Genomic DNA, 12,431 nt, shown 5'->3' with positions numbered 1-12,431 from the left:
ATTCTGGAATATTGAAATTGTCTTTCATGCCTGTCTTCATTGCCATTATATTACTGTCTGTCTGTGTCCTAACAAACCCTTTGAAATCTGAGAATCAGCAAAATATGGCAAGTTGACTACTGGTAGCTAGGTAGGGCCATTGAAGACTGATGAGTTGTAGTTGTACAAAGGCCGAGAACCATTTGGCAATATCTGCTTGGCATACAGTTACGGAACAGTTGCCTCAATTGAATGCACCTAATTCTGTCTGTCCTAAGATGTTTTCAGTGTTTGTTCTATTAGTATACTACTCAAAAGAATTTAAGGGTCAGACGATATTTTCGACATTATTTTCTGAATGTCAATTATATTAGCTAGACCATAATGTCACGCATGGTATTGTTCCATTTTGACGAAAGTGGGTCTAAGCAACCCATAAATGAATTAAAATCCACTGTCATTGACACTGTCGACTAGTTCTAATGGCGAAAACATGCTTACATTTGCACGTAAATTAGGGCGAAAGCGAAAGGTCTGCTAAGTGCCCATAACTTGCTTTTTCACAAAGCGCTTCATTTACACGCTTTGCACGTGTATTCCATGTTCCCAATGCTGAATTTCCGTATAATTGGACCTTGCGTTCGTGTACGGTGCACTCCAAATTCGACAATGGTACGACTTCAACTGACTATCGAAGATCGAGGAAGGGCTATTGCTTGGCTTCAGGATGGCAATACGCAAAGAAATGTTGCTCTGAGACTTGGTGTCAGTCAGAGTGTCGTTGGCCGACTGTGGCAACGGTACCAAGCAACGAATTCTGTTCTAAATCGTCCACGTTCGGGAAGACCCCGAAACACTACAAACAGAGAGGACCGCTACATCACCAAATATGGCTCTACGTCAACGCACAACCACTGCACGCCGATTACGTGACAATCTGCAGACTGCGACTGGAACTCGAGTGTCTGAACAAACCATACGCAATCGTCTGAGAGCCAATAATCTACGCTGCCGTCGCCAGGCTGTTCGACCACCACTCCTACCACGTCGCAGAACGGCCAGACGTTACTGGTGCACGCTTCATCTGCGGTGGCAACGTGTTCAGTGGGGTCGAGTGATGTTCACTGATGAGTCCAGGTTTAGTCTCCAGTTCAACGACGGTCGGGTTCGTGTCTACAGACGTCCTGGGGAGCGCTTCGCTGACGTTAATGTTAGACAACGTCACCGGTTCGGTGGTGGCAGTGTCATGGTGTGGGGCGGCATCTCTATCCACCACAGGACCCCCGTCTATGTGGTGGATGGCAATCTGAATGGAATCTGCTATCTGAATGAGATTATCCGGCCGTTGGTTCTCCCAGGCCTTCAGCAGATTGGCGGCGGGGCAGTTCTGCAGGATGACAATGCCAGACCCCACCGCGCTAGGGTGGTAACGGACTTTCTCAGACAACAAGGTATTGCCAGGATGGATTGGCCAGCATATTCGCCTGACTTGGCCCCAATAGAGCATGCCTGGGACGAATTAGGCAGGAGAGTTCGGGATAACCATGCCCCTCCGGCCAACCTTCATGATCTGGGTCAACTTCTTATGGCAGAGTGGCAGGACATTCCCCAAGAGTTCTTCAGACGTCTGATCAACGGCATGAGGCAACGATGTGTCGAGTGTATTCGCGCCAGGGGTGGATTCACACACTATTAAACGAATGTTCTAATGTGTAAAATCCATGTTTAATACCTTCAACTTTGACAGCATGTCATGTGACTTTCTTGTATACAGTGATGTTTATTTGTGGTTTTTTGTAAATATGGAACAATAAAAAAAAAAATTGGTGTAGTTTACGTCATCAATCTAATACACTCTGAAACTTATTTGGTTATAAATTTTTGACCCTTAAATTCTTTTGAGTAGTATAAATTAAATTATTTTGTTCCAATTTGGGGAGGGGGAGTATAGTGAGGATATTTCAAAGCAGAAATTAATACATAATTTTGGCAAGAAGCAACTATTGTGCAACTTTGACATTGCACGTTTATGCAAACTAATGACTGGGTTTTAAACTAATCGGCTGACTACATTGAAGAATCCTGTAGTCTCTACCGTATTGCCTGAGCTTGATTAATTGCTTCCGTTTCACTAAAAAATACATGACTACAAGAAATCCCAGCAGGAACTGCACCTTTTTATATTAATAGTTAATTCATGTCATTCCAATTGACCATCTCCTGTTTTCTCGTTACAGGTGAACTAGACAGGTGAAATTCTGCAGCAGCTTCATTAATTTCAGCAGGTGTGCTTCCCGTAAAGACAAAACCAACATCAGCATCAACAGCGAACAGTCTACTGTAACTAGTGCTCAACTACCACACCACCCCCGGAAATCTACCCTGACTGAAGTTTTCATTCCAAAATGGCTGAATCACTTGATGGAGGTACGCTGCTTGTCACCCTTGTTGATCGATAACTGTCCTTATTAATTGAACTCTAATCACCATTACACATGGGTCAGTACTGATTAATTGATGGAGTGGGATTTGGTTGTAGCTATCTAGTAGACATATCGAGTAATCACAACACCTTTCAACCTCACCCACCCGATCATCCCATTCCAAGCAATTCTGAATGGTTTGGTCATGAGTTACTAAAAGCCTTTTGTTTAGCACCCACCCATGGGAGTATCGCATGTGGCCTCTTTAACAATATGCTGCTTATAAATACATATCTGTTTGTAGTATGTTATCCCGTTGACACACCAAACACCCATTGCGCTTCGATGTGAATTGATGCGCTTTTGGTAAGGTTACTTCCAATTGTTGCTACACCAAATTTTGGTTAACTAAGCACTTTGAACCCATTTCACATCTGTATGTGGAAGTTGGAATACTCTTAGTTCTGTTCAGTTATTTTTCTTGCTGTGTCGACGATCAATGACTGTGCAATTCAGTTCAGTTGCTGTTATGACAGCACATGATATTTAAGTGACAAGAGAGCCTCGGATGTAACGTTATATGAAAGCAACAGTGCACAGCTGTTATGTTGTAACCATACTTGACGTACCCACGCCAAAGACACTGTTTGATATTGCACTTTTTAGCAGTGGATGTGTCGGCGGTTAATATGGAATCTAATTCAGTTTAAAGTGCATTGATGTGCATTGGGAAAACCAAATTTAGCTTGTCTAGAGCAGTTGGGCTTGTTCGCTGTAGAACTGCATGTAACATCAGGTCTGGTAATTCTTAACATGGTTATTATTCAGAGAACCTGGGTTTTTTAATAGTGACATTTTTTAAACTGATGCCGAATGTGTTCTGTATTGTGATTGGTTAATTACATTATTTTTCTGGGATCAAATGAAAATAACACCTGGAAAGTTAATGATGTCATTAGAAAGTGACGTCATTAGCAATTGGAACAGGCGAAGTTGATGGTTCAAGGGTCTACAGTTGGATTGTAGCCAGGTATTTTTTTTTCTCAAGAAATACCAAATATACAGTTAGTTCTGTAGAAAAACAATTCGGTTTACAATGGACATAACCATATTGAGTTTTTAAATTTGCGGGTGTTATTGTCTATTTGATGCCCGCAAATGTTTCATTTTTGACCTCAGGCTAACACCTTCGGTCAAAAATGACATTTGCGGGATCAAATAGACAATAACACATGCAAATCTAAAAACTCTAAATAATTATCTCGTAAATAGATTAGCAACTACTATTTATCGTTTTAGAATTATGTTGCGATCTTGAACTTTGGTAGCAAAACGTGCCACAGTAATGAACAAAATGTTCCACATTGGTCAATATAGCCTGAGCTGTAATAAAACCCACGTACCTTTAGTGGAGATGGAAGACAGATATAAAATACATTTCATAGCTGTATACAGAACATTTCCAGTTGAAGCTTAATAACTGGTGGAATTGGATTTTAAATTTTTTTTAATTCCATGATACTACTCATCATAAATTTTCAGTGGAACAAATGTTAGGTGGAGTGAACAAAATATTATATATTATTATATGTTATATTTAATATTTTTTTAAATATTGCAAGACCTCTGTATTTGTATGTGGAATAGTGCTAGTTGACACTATTCATAAATTTATCATTGGAACACTTTCAGTGGAAAAATTGTTTGGTAGAGTAAACAAAATATAAAAAAAAATAAAAAATTCAAGACCCTTGGGCATCCCCTGCATTCGTATATGGAATAGTGCCTATTTCTTGTAGTAGAAGTAGTCGCCTGCACAGGTGTGTGGTATTGATTGCACAGCAGAACTTGAAGCCTGCTTTCAGCCAGCTTCCTGTTGCTGACAACAAACAGCCCATTTCAGCAATATTGGTCCAAAAATCATGGATTTTCTGATGAACGTCGATTCATTCCATTCATCTGTGGAAAAGCAGGAATAATGGTGTTTTCAGGTACCGGTGGCTGGAGACGGATCCACGGGGTCGGCAAACAATGGGAACAATGCCGGCATTATATCACTGACTGACTCCGTGACAGTCCGACCACCATGTTTGGTGTCGTCCCAGTTGAATGCTGGAAAAAAATAAAATAGACATACTTTTGTGTTTCTTCTTATCCTCTCATGCCATTGTCTTTGGAAGTTATTGTTCATGTAGGTTGGAATCATTTCTTAAAGAGTGCAATATTTGATTAGTTTATTGGAGTGTAATAGTTTGCAGTTATTAGTTTCAGGATCACACCACCATTGCAGCCAATCAGCAGCATGTAGGTGTTGAATTTAGTTCTGGTTGGAAAAAAAAAACTACCCTTTACTTTATTTTATTTTGTTGGAATCAGAACATACTTGACGGTCAGTTTAAGAAGTGCTGAAAGGAGAGGAGGGAAACTCTGTTCTGTTTTGGTTTGGGTTTTTTTTTAGTTTAATTGCTATGCAAGCTAATATTTGTATACTCTGCTATGTAAAAACAATAGTGGTGAGATATCTTTATGGAAATATTGTTCATTTGCAAAAAAAAGAGTAGAAATTTGACCTTACAGAAAATTAAACAAACTATAGACATCTGTTGACTCATATATTCAAAGGTTTTGAAATGAATATTGTACATGATGAGAAAAAATTATTGTCCATTTCAGATTTTGACAATATTCATTTCGGATTTGAGAAAATTTTGATAGTCTTTTTACCATTTTTCAAAAGTTTCCAATTAATGTTGTTAGGCAGTACTTTTATAACAAATAATTATTTAATATGCCTGAATATTTACGATTATAAATGAATTTGTCAAATATTAAAATAGCATGATTCATTTGGACATTTCTGTTGTCCCTAAACAGTTTTATTTTGTTTTTTAACTTAAAATAAATAAATAAAAACCCCCACATAAATTCCCATTAAAATGAACTGTGTTCAACACTAAAATAGAATAAATAATTATATTTGTATTTGTTATTAAAATCAGTATAATGTGCGCTTCAAATCTCTGACCCACCTACATGCAAACATTAAAAAAAAATTGACAAAAAATCATTATTTGCATGAAAAATATATGAAGACTGCCCACACACAATGTTTCCCAACAGCATGTGTTGATACCAACTAATATTACTGGCATGTGTTGATACCAACTAATATTACTGGCATGTGTTGATACCAACTAATATTACTGGCGGTGGTGGTAGTGTCCGCATGTTTTTAAACAACAGGTGACCTAATGAAACTCGCGTAATATGATAATGAGAAACCATTAGTTTTACATGGTCATCGCTGCTAGGCTGGCATTAGGCTTGGATACAGGTGTGGGTTTCCGGTGGTGTCTCCCATAGCTGAGAATTATGACAATGGCTGGAGTCCTCTTACTCAGAATTCATATGTCAACATTTTAATTATTACCTTCCTCTGTGTGGCCATAGAAATCTATTATTAATGTTGAGGTGCTGCTGTCTGAATGCAGGTTGTCAGATTAGATTAGTTTGTTCATCAGTCTAATTTGTTAACTAAGTTTTCATTTGATTTGTTATGTGGATGAAAAATAAAAAAAATAATAATCTTGAAATTTGAAACAAAAGTTTTTGGAAAAGTTGATAGTTTTAGTGAAATTATAATTTTTAGTTAGTAAATTGTTAATTTTGTGGCATTTGGTTGGTTAGTTGAATTAAGGATATTAGCTCATTAGATGACAGTTCCTGTCCTGCAACTAAATCTTCTTTAGATGACTCCCCCCTCCCCCCTCAACAAGTAGGGACGGGACTTAGCCCAGTGGTAAAGCATTTGCTTGATGTGCGGTACCGGCCTCGGTGGCGTCGTGGCAGGCCATCGGTCTACAGGCTGGTAGGTACTGTGTTCGGATCCCAGTCGAGGCATGGGATTTTTAATCCAGATACCGACTCCAAACCCTGAGTGAGTGCTCCGCAAGGCTCAGTGGGTAGGTGTAAACCACTTGCACCGACCAGTGATCCATAACTGGTTCAACAAAGGCCTTGGTTTGTGCCATCCTGCCTGTGGGAAGTGCAAATAAAAGATCCCTTGCTGCCAATCGGAAGAGTAGCCCATGTAATGGCGACAGCGGGTTTCCTGTCAAAATCTGTGTGGTCCTTAACCATATGTCTGACGCCATATAACCGTAAATAAAAATGTGTTGAGTGCGTCGTTAAATAAAACATTCCTTTCTTTCTTTCTTTGATGTGCGGTAGTCCTGGATCGATCCCTGTCCATGGGCTATTTTTCATTCCACATAGTGTACTACAACTGGTATATCAAAGGCTGTGGTATGTGCTATCCTGTCTCTGGGATGGTGCATATAAAAGATCCCTTATTACTAATGGCAAAAATACAGCAGGTTTTGTCTGTAAAATTAAATGTCAAAATAACCGAATGTTTGACATCCAATAGCCGATGCTTAATCATTTGTTTTAGTGGCTCTGTTAAACAAGACAAATTTTAACTTTTTTTCCGACAAAATATTACTTGAAAATATAACATACATTTTATTTGTTTACATAGTCATCAAACCCCACAATTTATTGATATTTTTTTTACAAATAAATTACAACTATCTAGCTATAAATAACAGAAACAATATTATTAGTTTATTTTATGTTGCAAAATGGTCCGTGGTGATTAGTTCCCCACAACTGGTATATCAAAGGCCATATGTGCTCTCCTGGAAAAGTGCATATAAAGATCCACTCATGTTAATTGAAAAATGTAGTGGGTTTCCTTTGAAAATGAGCATCAGAATTATCAAATGTTTGACATCCAATAGCTTTAATGGTATCGTTAAACAAAACTACTTTATAAAATAGCTGACACAGAATTCCTTTGCCACATATCAAGAAACATGTTGGGCAGCAATACAGCGATGTTCATTATGTCATCTGAATAGTTTTCTTTTACAATTCAATATCAGACAAAAATTAATTAATTTCACTGTGCCCTTTTAAAATAGATTATGTTTACTAGTGGGTCTGATATCGGCAAACCAACATTTTTGTATTTTTAAATATATTACTATATAACTGGGTAACACTGCAAACTACTTCACAATATAATTTATTTGGCAGTTTAAAAGTTGCAAGCATGTTATTTATTTATTTCTAGCTAATGCAATAGTTCATTGATATTGTATCCATTACTATGAGTGGAATAATTTATTAACATATGAAACTTGAATCGTTACGGCAAGGGATTTTTGTGGAGAAAGAAGCTTGTTAGTGTATCTGGTATCTGTCTGGTATTGTGATCTGGGCGTGTGTTCTGTGCAATTATTTAATGAAGTTGTTAATTGTAATTGAAGCATTACTTGCTAATGAAGACATTTCTGTGAATTTTAAAATGACTAGTTAATTAGATAGAGAACTGAAATGGATTTTTTGCTGTTTTCTCATATTTACAAGCGAAATATATGATGTAGACATGTACGGTTGAATTTACAAAGCCTGTTTTTGACTATCACATAGGTAACTACGTGCATTTACAAAGCCTGTTTTTACGCACGGTTAACTATGTAAATTTACAAAGCCTGTTTTTGACTAACGCACAGGTAACTGAATTTACAAAGCCTGTTTTTGACTAACGCACGGGTAACTATGTGAATTTACAAAGCCTGTTTTTGACTAACGCACAGGTAACTGAATTTACAAAGCCTGTTTTTGACTAACGCGCGGGTAACTATGTGAATTTACAAAGCCTGTTTTTGACTAACACGCAGGTAACAATGTGAATTTACAAAGCCTGTTTTTGACTAACACGCAGGTAACTATGTGAATTTACAAAGCCTGTTTTTGACTAACGCACAGGTAACTACGTGAATTTACAAAGCCTGTTTTTGACTAACGCACGGGTAACTACGTGAATTTACAAAGCCTGTTTTTGACTAACGCACTGGTAACTACGTGAATTTACAAAGCCTGTTTTTGACTAACGCACATGTAACTACGTGATTTTACAATGCCTGTTTTTGACTAACACATGGGTAACTACATGAGTTTAAACACACAAAACATCTGCATTGAAGAAAAACAGGCTTTGTTCATTTGGCTTGTAATGATTTAAAAAATAATAATAATAAAATCAAAAATGATCACGTGGGGTGCCTGGGGTTACAGGTTTTAAAAGTATTATTTTTATTTTAATATTTTTAATAGAATACTTGATTTAGTAGTGTATGTGGTCGTCGAGCCATTTTTAATGGGTGTGCTATGTATATATTCTTTTAATGTTTATGTTTGGGTAGGTGTGGGTATTGTTTCACATTATTTTTACCCAAATGTGATAATTTCACCTGAAAAAACTTTAAATTAAAAATATTGCCATGACACATAATTATTTGTATTCTGTAGTATATCAAGCTACAGGTAATGTGTGGATATTTAAAGAAAAAGAAATGGTTTTGTGCTAAATATTTTATGGCACAAATAATTTTATTTCTGTGTTTGGATATATCTCAGACTTTGCCATTTAAGGGGGAGTTGTCACTCTCACTCCCCTGAGACTAGTTCAAGGAGAGCAATTTTTAGTTCCCCTTAGCATGTGAATTTATATGGTACCAATATTGTAATGTATCTTAAATGGCTTTTTGTAAACTTAAGTTTTGAGAGCAATTAATCACTCCCATTTTTTTTTCTCTTCATGATCTGGTATCAAAAGGCAGTTCCTGCTGTGCTAACTTAAGGGCCATCTTGTCAGTATTTTCATGAAGGCAATTTACAGTTAGTTTTCACCAGAGAATGTCATATCATGTGCTAAGTGATGCATTCTTCCGTGGTGGTTATTGTCTCACACACTCTGTTATTCATGTTTCTGCTGCCTTTTGTTGGAACCCTCATAAATGTTGGATCATTTCTGTTGTTTTATTATCACTCTTTGCCATGACATTTTAAAAACAATAATAAACCAATATACAAGTTTTCCTTTATTTACATCTTATTAATCTTTTATTGCCTGCCATACCAATTCGACAAGAACTGGTGCTATTGTGTGAACAATTATCGGGTGTCCCATTATGCCTAAATATTCCGTGCTTAGTGTTTTCTGGTCTGTGCACACGTGAGCACACTTGGCATTGTTTGGTCCCCTCCCTCATACACAGTCTCGCTCAGGTGAGGCAGTCGCTGCATCATTAACTAGTCAGTGATGCTGGCAGCATACCATTGGCTGTTGCCAGGCGACATGTTGTCAACAGCAAAAACTGATGACTTGATCCTTTACCTGTACCGGGGTTGGCTGATCTGCAATATAAGCCGGTCAGGTGAGTAAGCAGTGTACAGGTTCACGGTAGATACAGAAAGGGATGGATGGGTGAACGGGGTGGCAGTGTTGGTGACACCTGCTGCTGCTGCTGCCACTGTCATTGCTGCTGTTGTTACTGCTGCTGCACCACTGTCCTGGCCGAGGCTCCGCGTTGCCACCCAGGTCTTGTCTGCTACTACCTGAACTCGTTAACTCAAAGGTAAGGCTTCACCTTATGGCTTGCCCTGTGTGTGCAGGGTTTGTGGTTGTACAGGATTCAGTTGCTCCTTGGTAGAATGTAAAAATACCAATTCTGCAAGGTACACTAGGGGAAAAGGGGCTTATTTATGTGGTTTAGAAAAACACACAAAAAACACCACATTTAGATAAAATTCAAACTGCTCATTCATTGCATGGATTTTTTTTCTTATCTTTACCACATTAAAAACTGATAATTGAGTTTGGTGTTAATTGGTGCAAAATGTCAAGAGTTATGTTTTATTTTTTAAAATTAATGTTTTCCATTTTTCTTTCTTTCTTTTTTAAAATTTATTTATCCTATTTTATGTGAGTTTTTTCCTGCTTTAATGGTGTGCATACTTGTATAACTCGGTTTAATTTTATAACTGCAATTATGGCAGTTCATGATAAGTGTTACTACAAAAACACACACCCAAAAAACCTAAACATTTTGAAATAAATATTAAGGTGGAATAAAAATGGTTTTGAAAGTTACATTTATTAACATGACTGTCAATCTTCTTTTTTTTACTCAAAAACGTTGTCCCAGAATGTCCTACAGTGTTGTCTGTGTTTGTTTGAAATGTGGCTCGGTAGGATTGTACTGGGTTGCCACACCCCACTTTTTTTATTGGTTCGCTCTTAGGAGTAGCAATAAAGTATCTTACAATCTGAGATTATTGTTAATCATGCGTTACTACTTTATATTAATATGTAGAAATAACAAAGTGTGGGATGGTAGTGAATAAGTCCTTAGCCAGGTTATTTTTTCATAACCTTCAAAATAGTAGATCTAAAATTGTTGGTGCAATTCTTTTTTAAAACGAGATTAATCATAAAAAGGTCGGGTTTTTAAAAAATTATTATTATTATTATATCAATCAAAACATATTTCACTCAGTCAGATCTGGTAGCCTGTTTTTGGGGAAAGATGTTGCAAATAAATTGATCTTTTGTACATAATTCCTGTCCCAGTCATTGTTATGAAATTGGTGTATTAGTAGGCTTATATGGGTCTCCTGTCTATGCAAAGTGTATGTAAAGGATCTCTACTACTAACCGAAAAGAATAGCTTGTGCATCAACAGCAGTCAGTTTTACACTAATCAGACCTAGACATTTAAGTGGAACCATCATTTTTACTCCCCAATCATTCCTCTGAGACTACCTCAAGGAGAGTAATGTTTTGCTCCTCTTAGTATGTAAATCTAAAAGCTAATATCTGAAATGGCTCCCCATAATCCCAAGTTAGGGACGCAATTATTCACTCCCCACCATTTTCTTCACGTCCAGGTCTGCCTAATAGTCTTGACCATGTGTGCTGGGGTGTTAAATATGTTTTCTTCCATCAGTCATTGTTTTGACACCTCATTGGTCAAAAAGTTAAACTTCTGTTTAACATCTCCACTAATTTTGTTTGTTTTATTTAACAACACCACTAGAGCACATTGATTTATTAATCATCGGTTATTGGATGTTTAGTCTTAAGAGGAAACCTGCTCTACCAACTGAGCTAAATCCTGCACCCTTGGTCAAAAATGACGGACTAAATCATTATTAAGATTTAATGGTATGTTAAACCCAAGTCGATTTTAACTGAATATTAGCTTTGCTTAATCCTTCAGTTCCTTTCTGTAATTAGTTAACATTAATCTGCAGGATATAATTTTCTTAATCTGCAGGATATAATTTTCTTAATGAAGTGTTCATGTGTTAATTAATGACGATGGTAGTGACTACTCCTCGACTACTAGACCAGAGTGTAGCACTGCATGGTAATGAAGTCCGCCCATTATTCGATTGGAATCAAAAGTCACACAAGACTCTTAGCGTTAATGGGCTCCAAGCAGGTGATTATCAACTTTTGACCGGCACACGAGACCGCATTACTCTCGAGGTAGTGCGTTCCGACCGTTGTTTCCAATTTTCCAGCTCACCTGATGAAACGCAATCACAGGTGGTCACTCAGTCTCATTATGTTTGGTGACATTGGTGCTGGGAAATAATTAATAAGTTCGTAGAAACACATGGTGTTAACCATGGATGCAGTGAGCTCCTGGTTTTTACCACATGCTGGCCAGGCTTCACAGACTTGATTAACGGCTTCTAGTATCAGCTTCCTGCCTTTGGGCTTTTGTTTTCTAAAGATCTGCGTGTTGAGTGATATAGGGGGGTTGGTCTTCAAACAGTTGGTCATTACTGGATTAACCATGATGTCATATATATATACTCTTTTTGTTTTGTTTTCTTTTTTTTCTCTTTTTTTTTTTATTACTGAGATTTTTCTTAATTGAAAATAATTTACAAAGATTGATGGGGATTTGGAATAGAATATGATTTTTACACTATCACGTACACTTTTTATTACTGTTAAATTGAAAATAATTTAAGTAATTAAATATATCAATTATTAAACAACACAAAACATAATTTATTTCATTTTTATTTACAATGTTTTGGGACAGGTTCCAATTTCTTTCATGTCAGGCACAAATGATTGGTGCAGGACATTGTGTCAGGTAC

General features: G+C 37.1%; 1 protein-coding gene across 2 annotated transcripts in view; it reads left to right on the top strand.

Moving 5' to 3' along the window:
• The window catches only part of LOC121384357 (heterogeneous nuclear ribonucleoprotein K-like), a 65,242-nt gene that overhangs the window by 26,228 nt on the left and 26,583 nt on the right, over window positions 1–12,431 (top strand). Inside the window, exon 2 of one of the 2 annotated variants that reach the window (XM_041514724.1) lies at window positions 2,217–2,406. In XM_041514724.1, the coding sequence (XP_041370658.1) occupies window positions 2,385–2,406 (22 nt within the window). In that variant the 5' untranslated portion in view covers window positions 2,217–2,384. Of the gene's footprint in view, window positions 1–2,216; window positions 2,407–9,696; window positions 9,890–12,431 lie in introns of those variants that run through there. The other variant, XM_041514730.1, reaches the window with a different exon arrangement.

Source organism: Gigantopelta aegis, chromosome 2 (assembly GCF_016097555.1).
Source record: "Gigantopelta aegis isolate Gae_Host chromosome 2, Gae_host_genome, whole genome shotgun sequence".
Lineage (NCBI taxonomy): Eukaryota > Metazoa > Mollusca > Gastropoda > Neomphalida > Peltospiridae > Gigantopelta > Gigantopelta aegis.
This window is presented reverse-complemented; position numbering and strand designations above follow the sequence as displayed.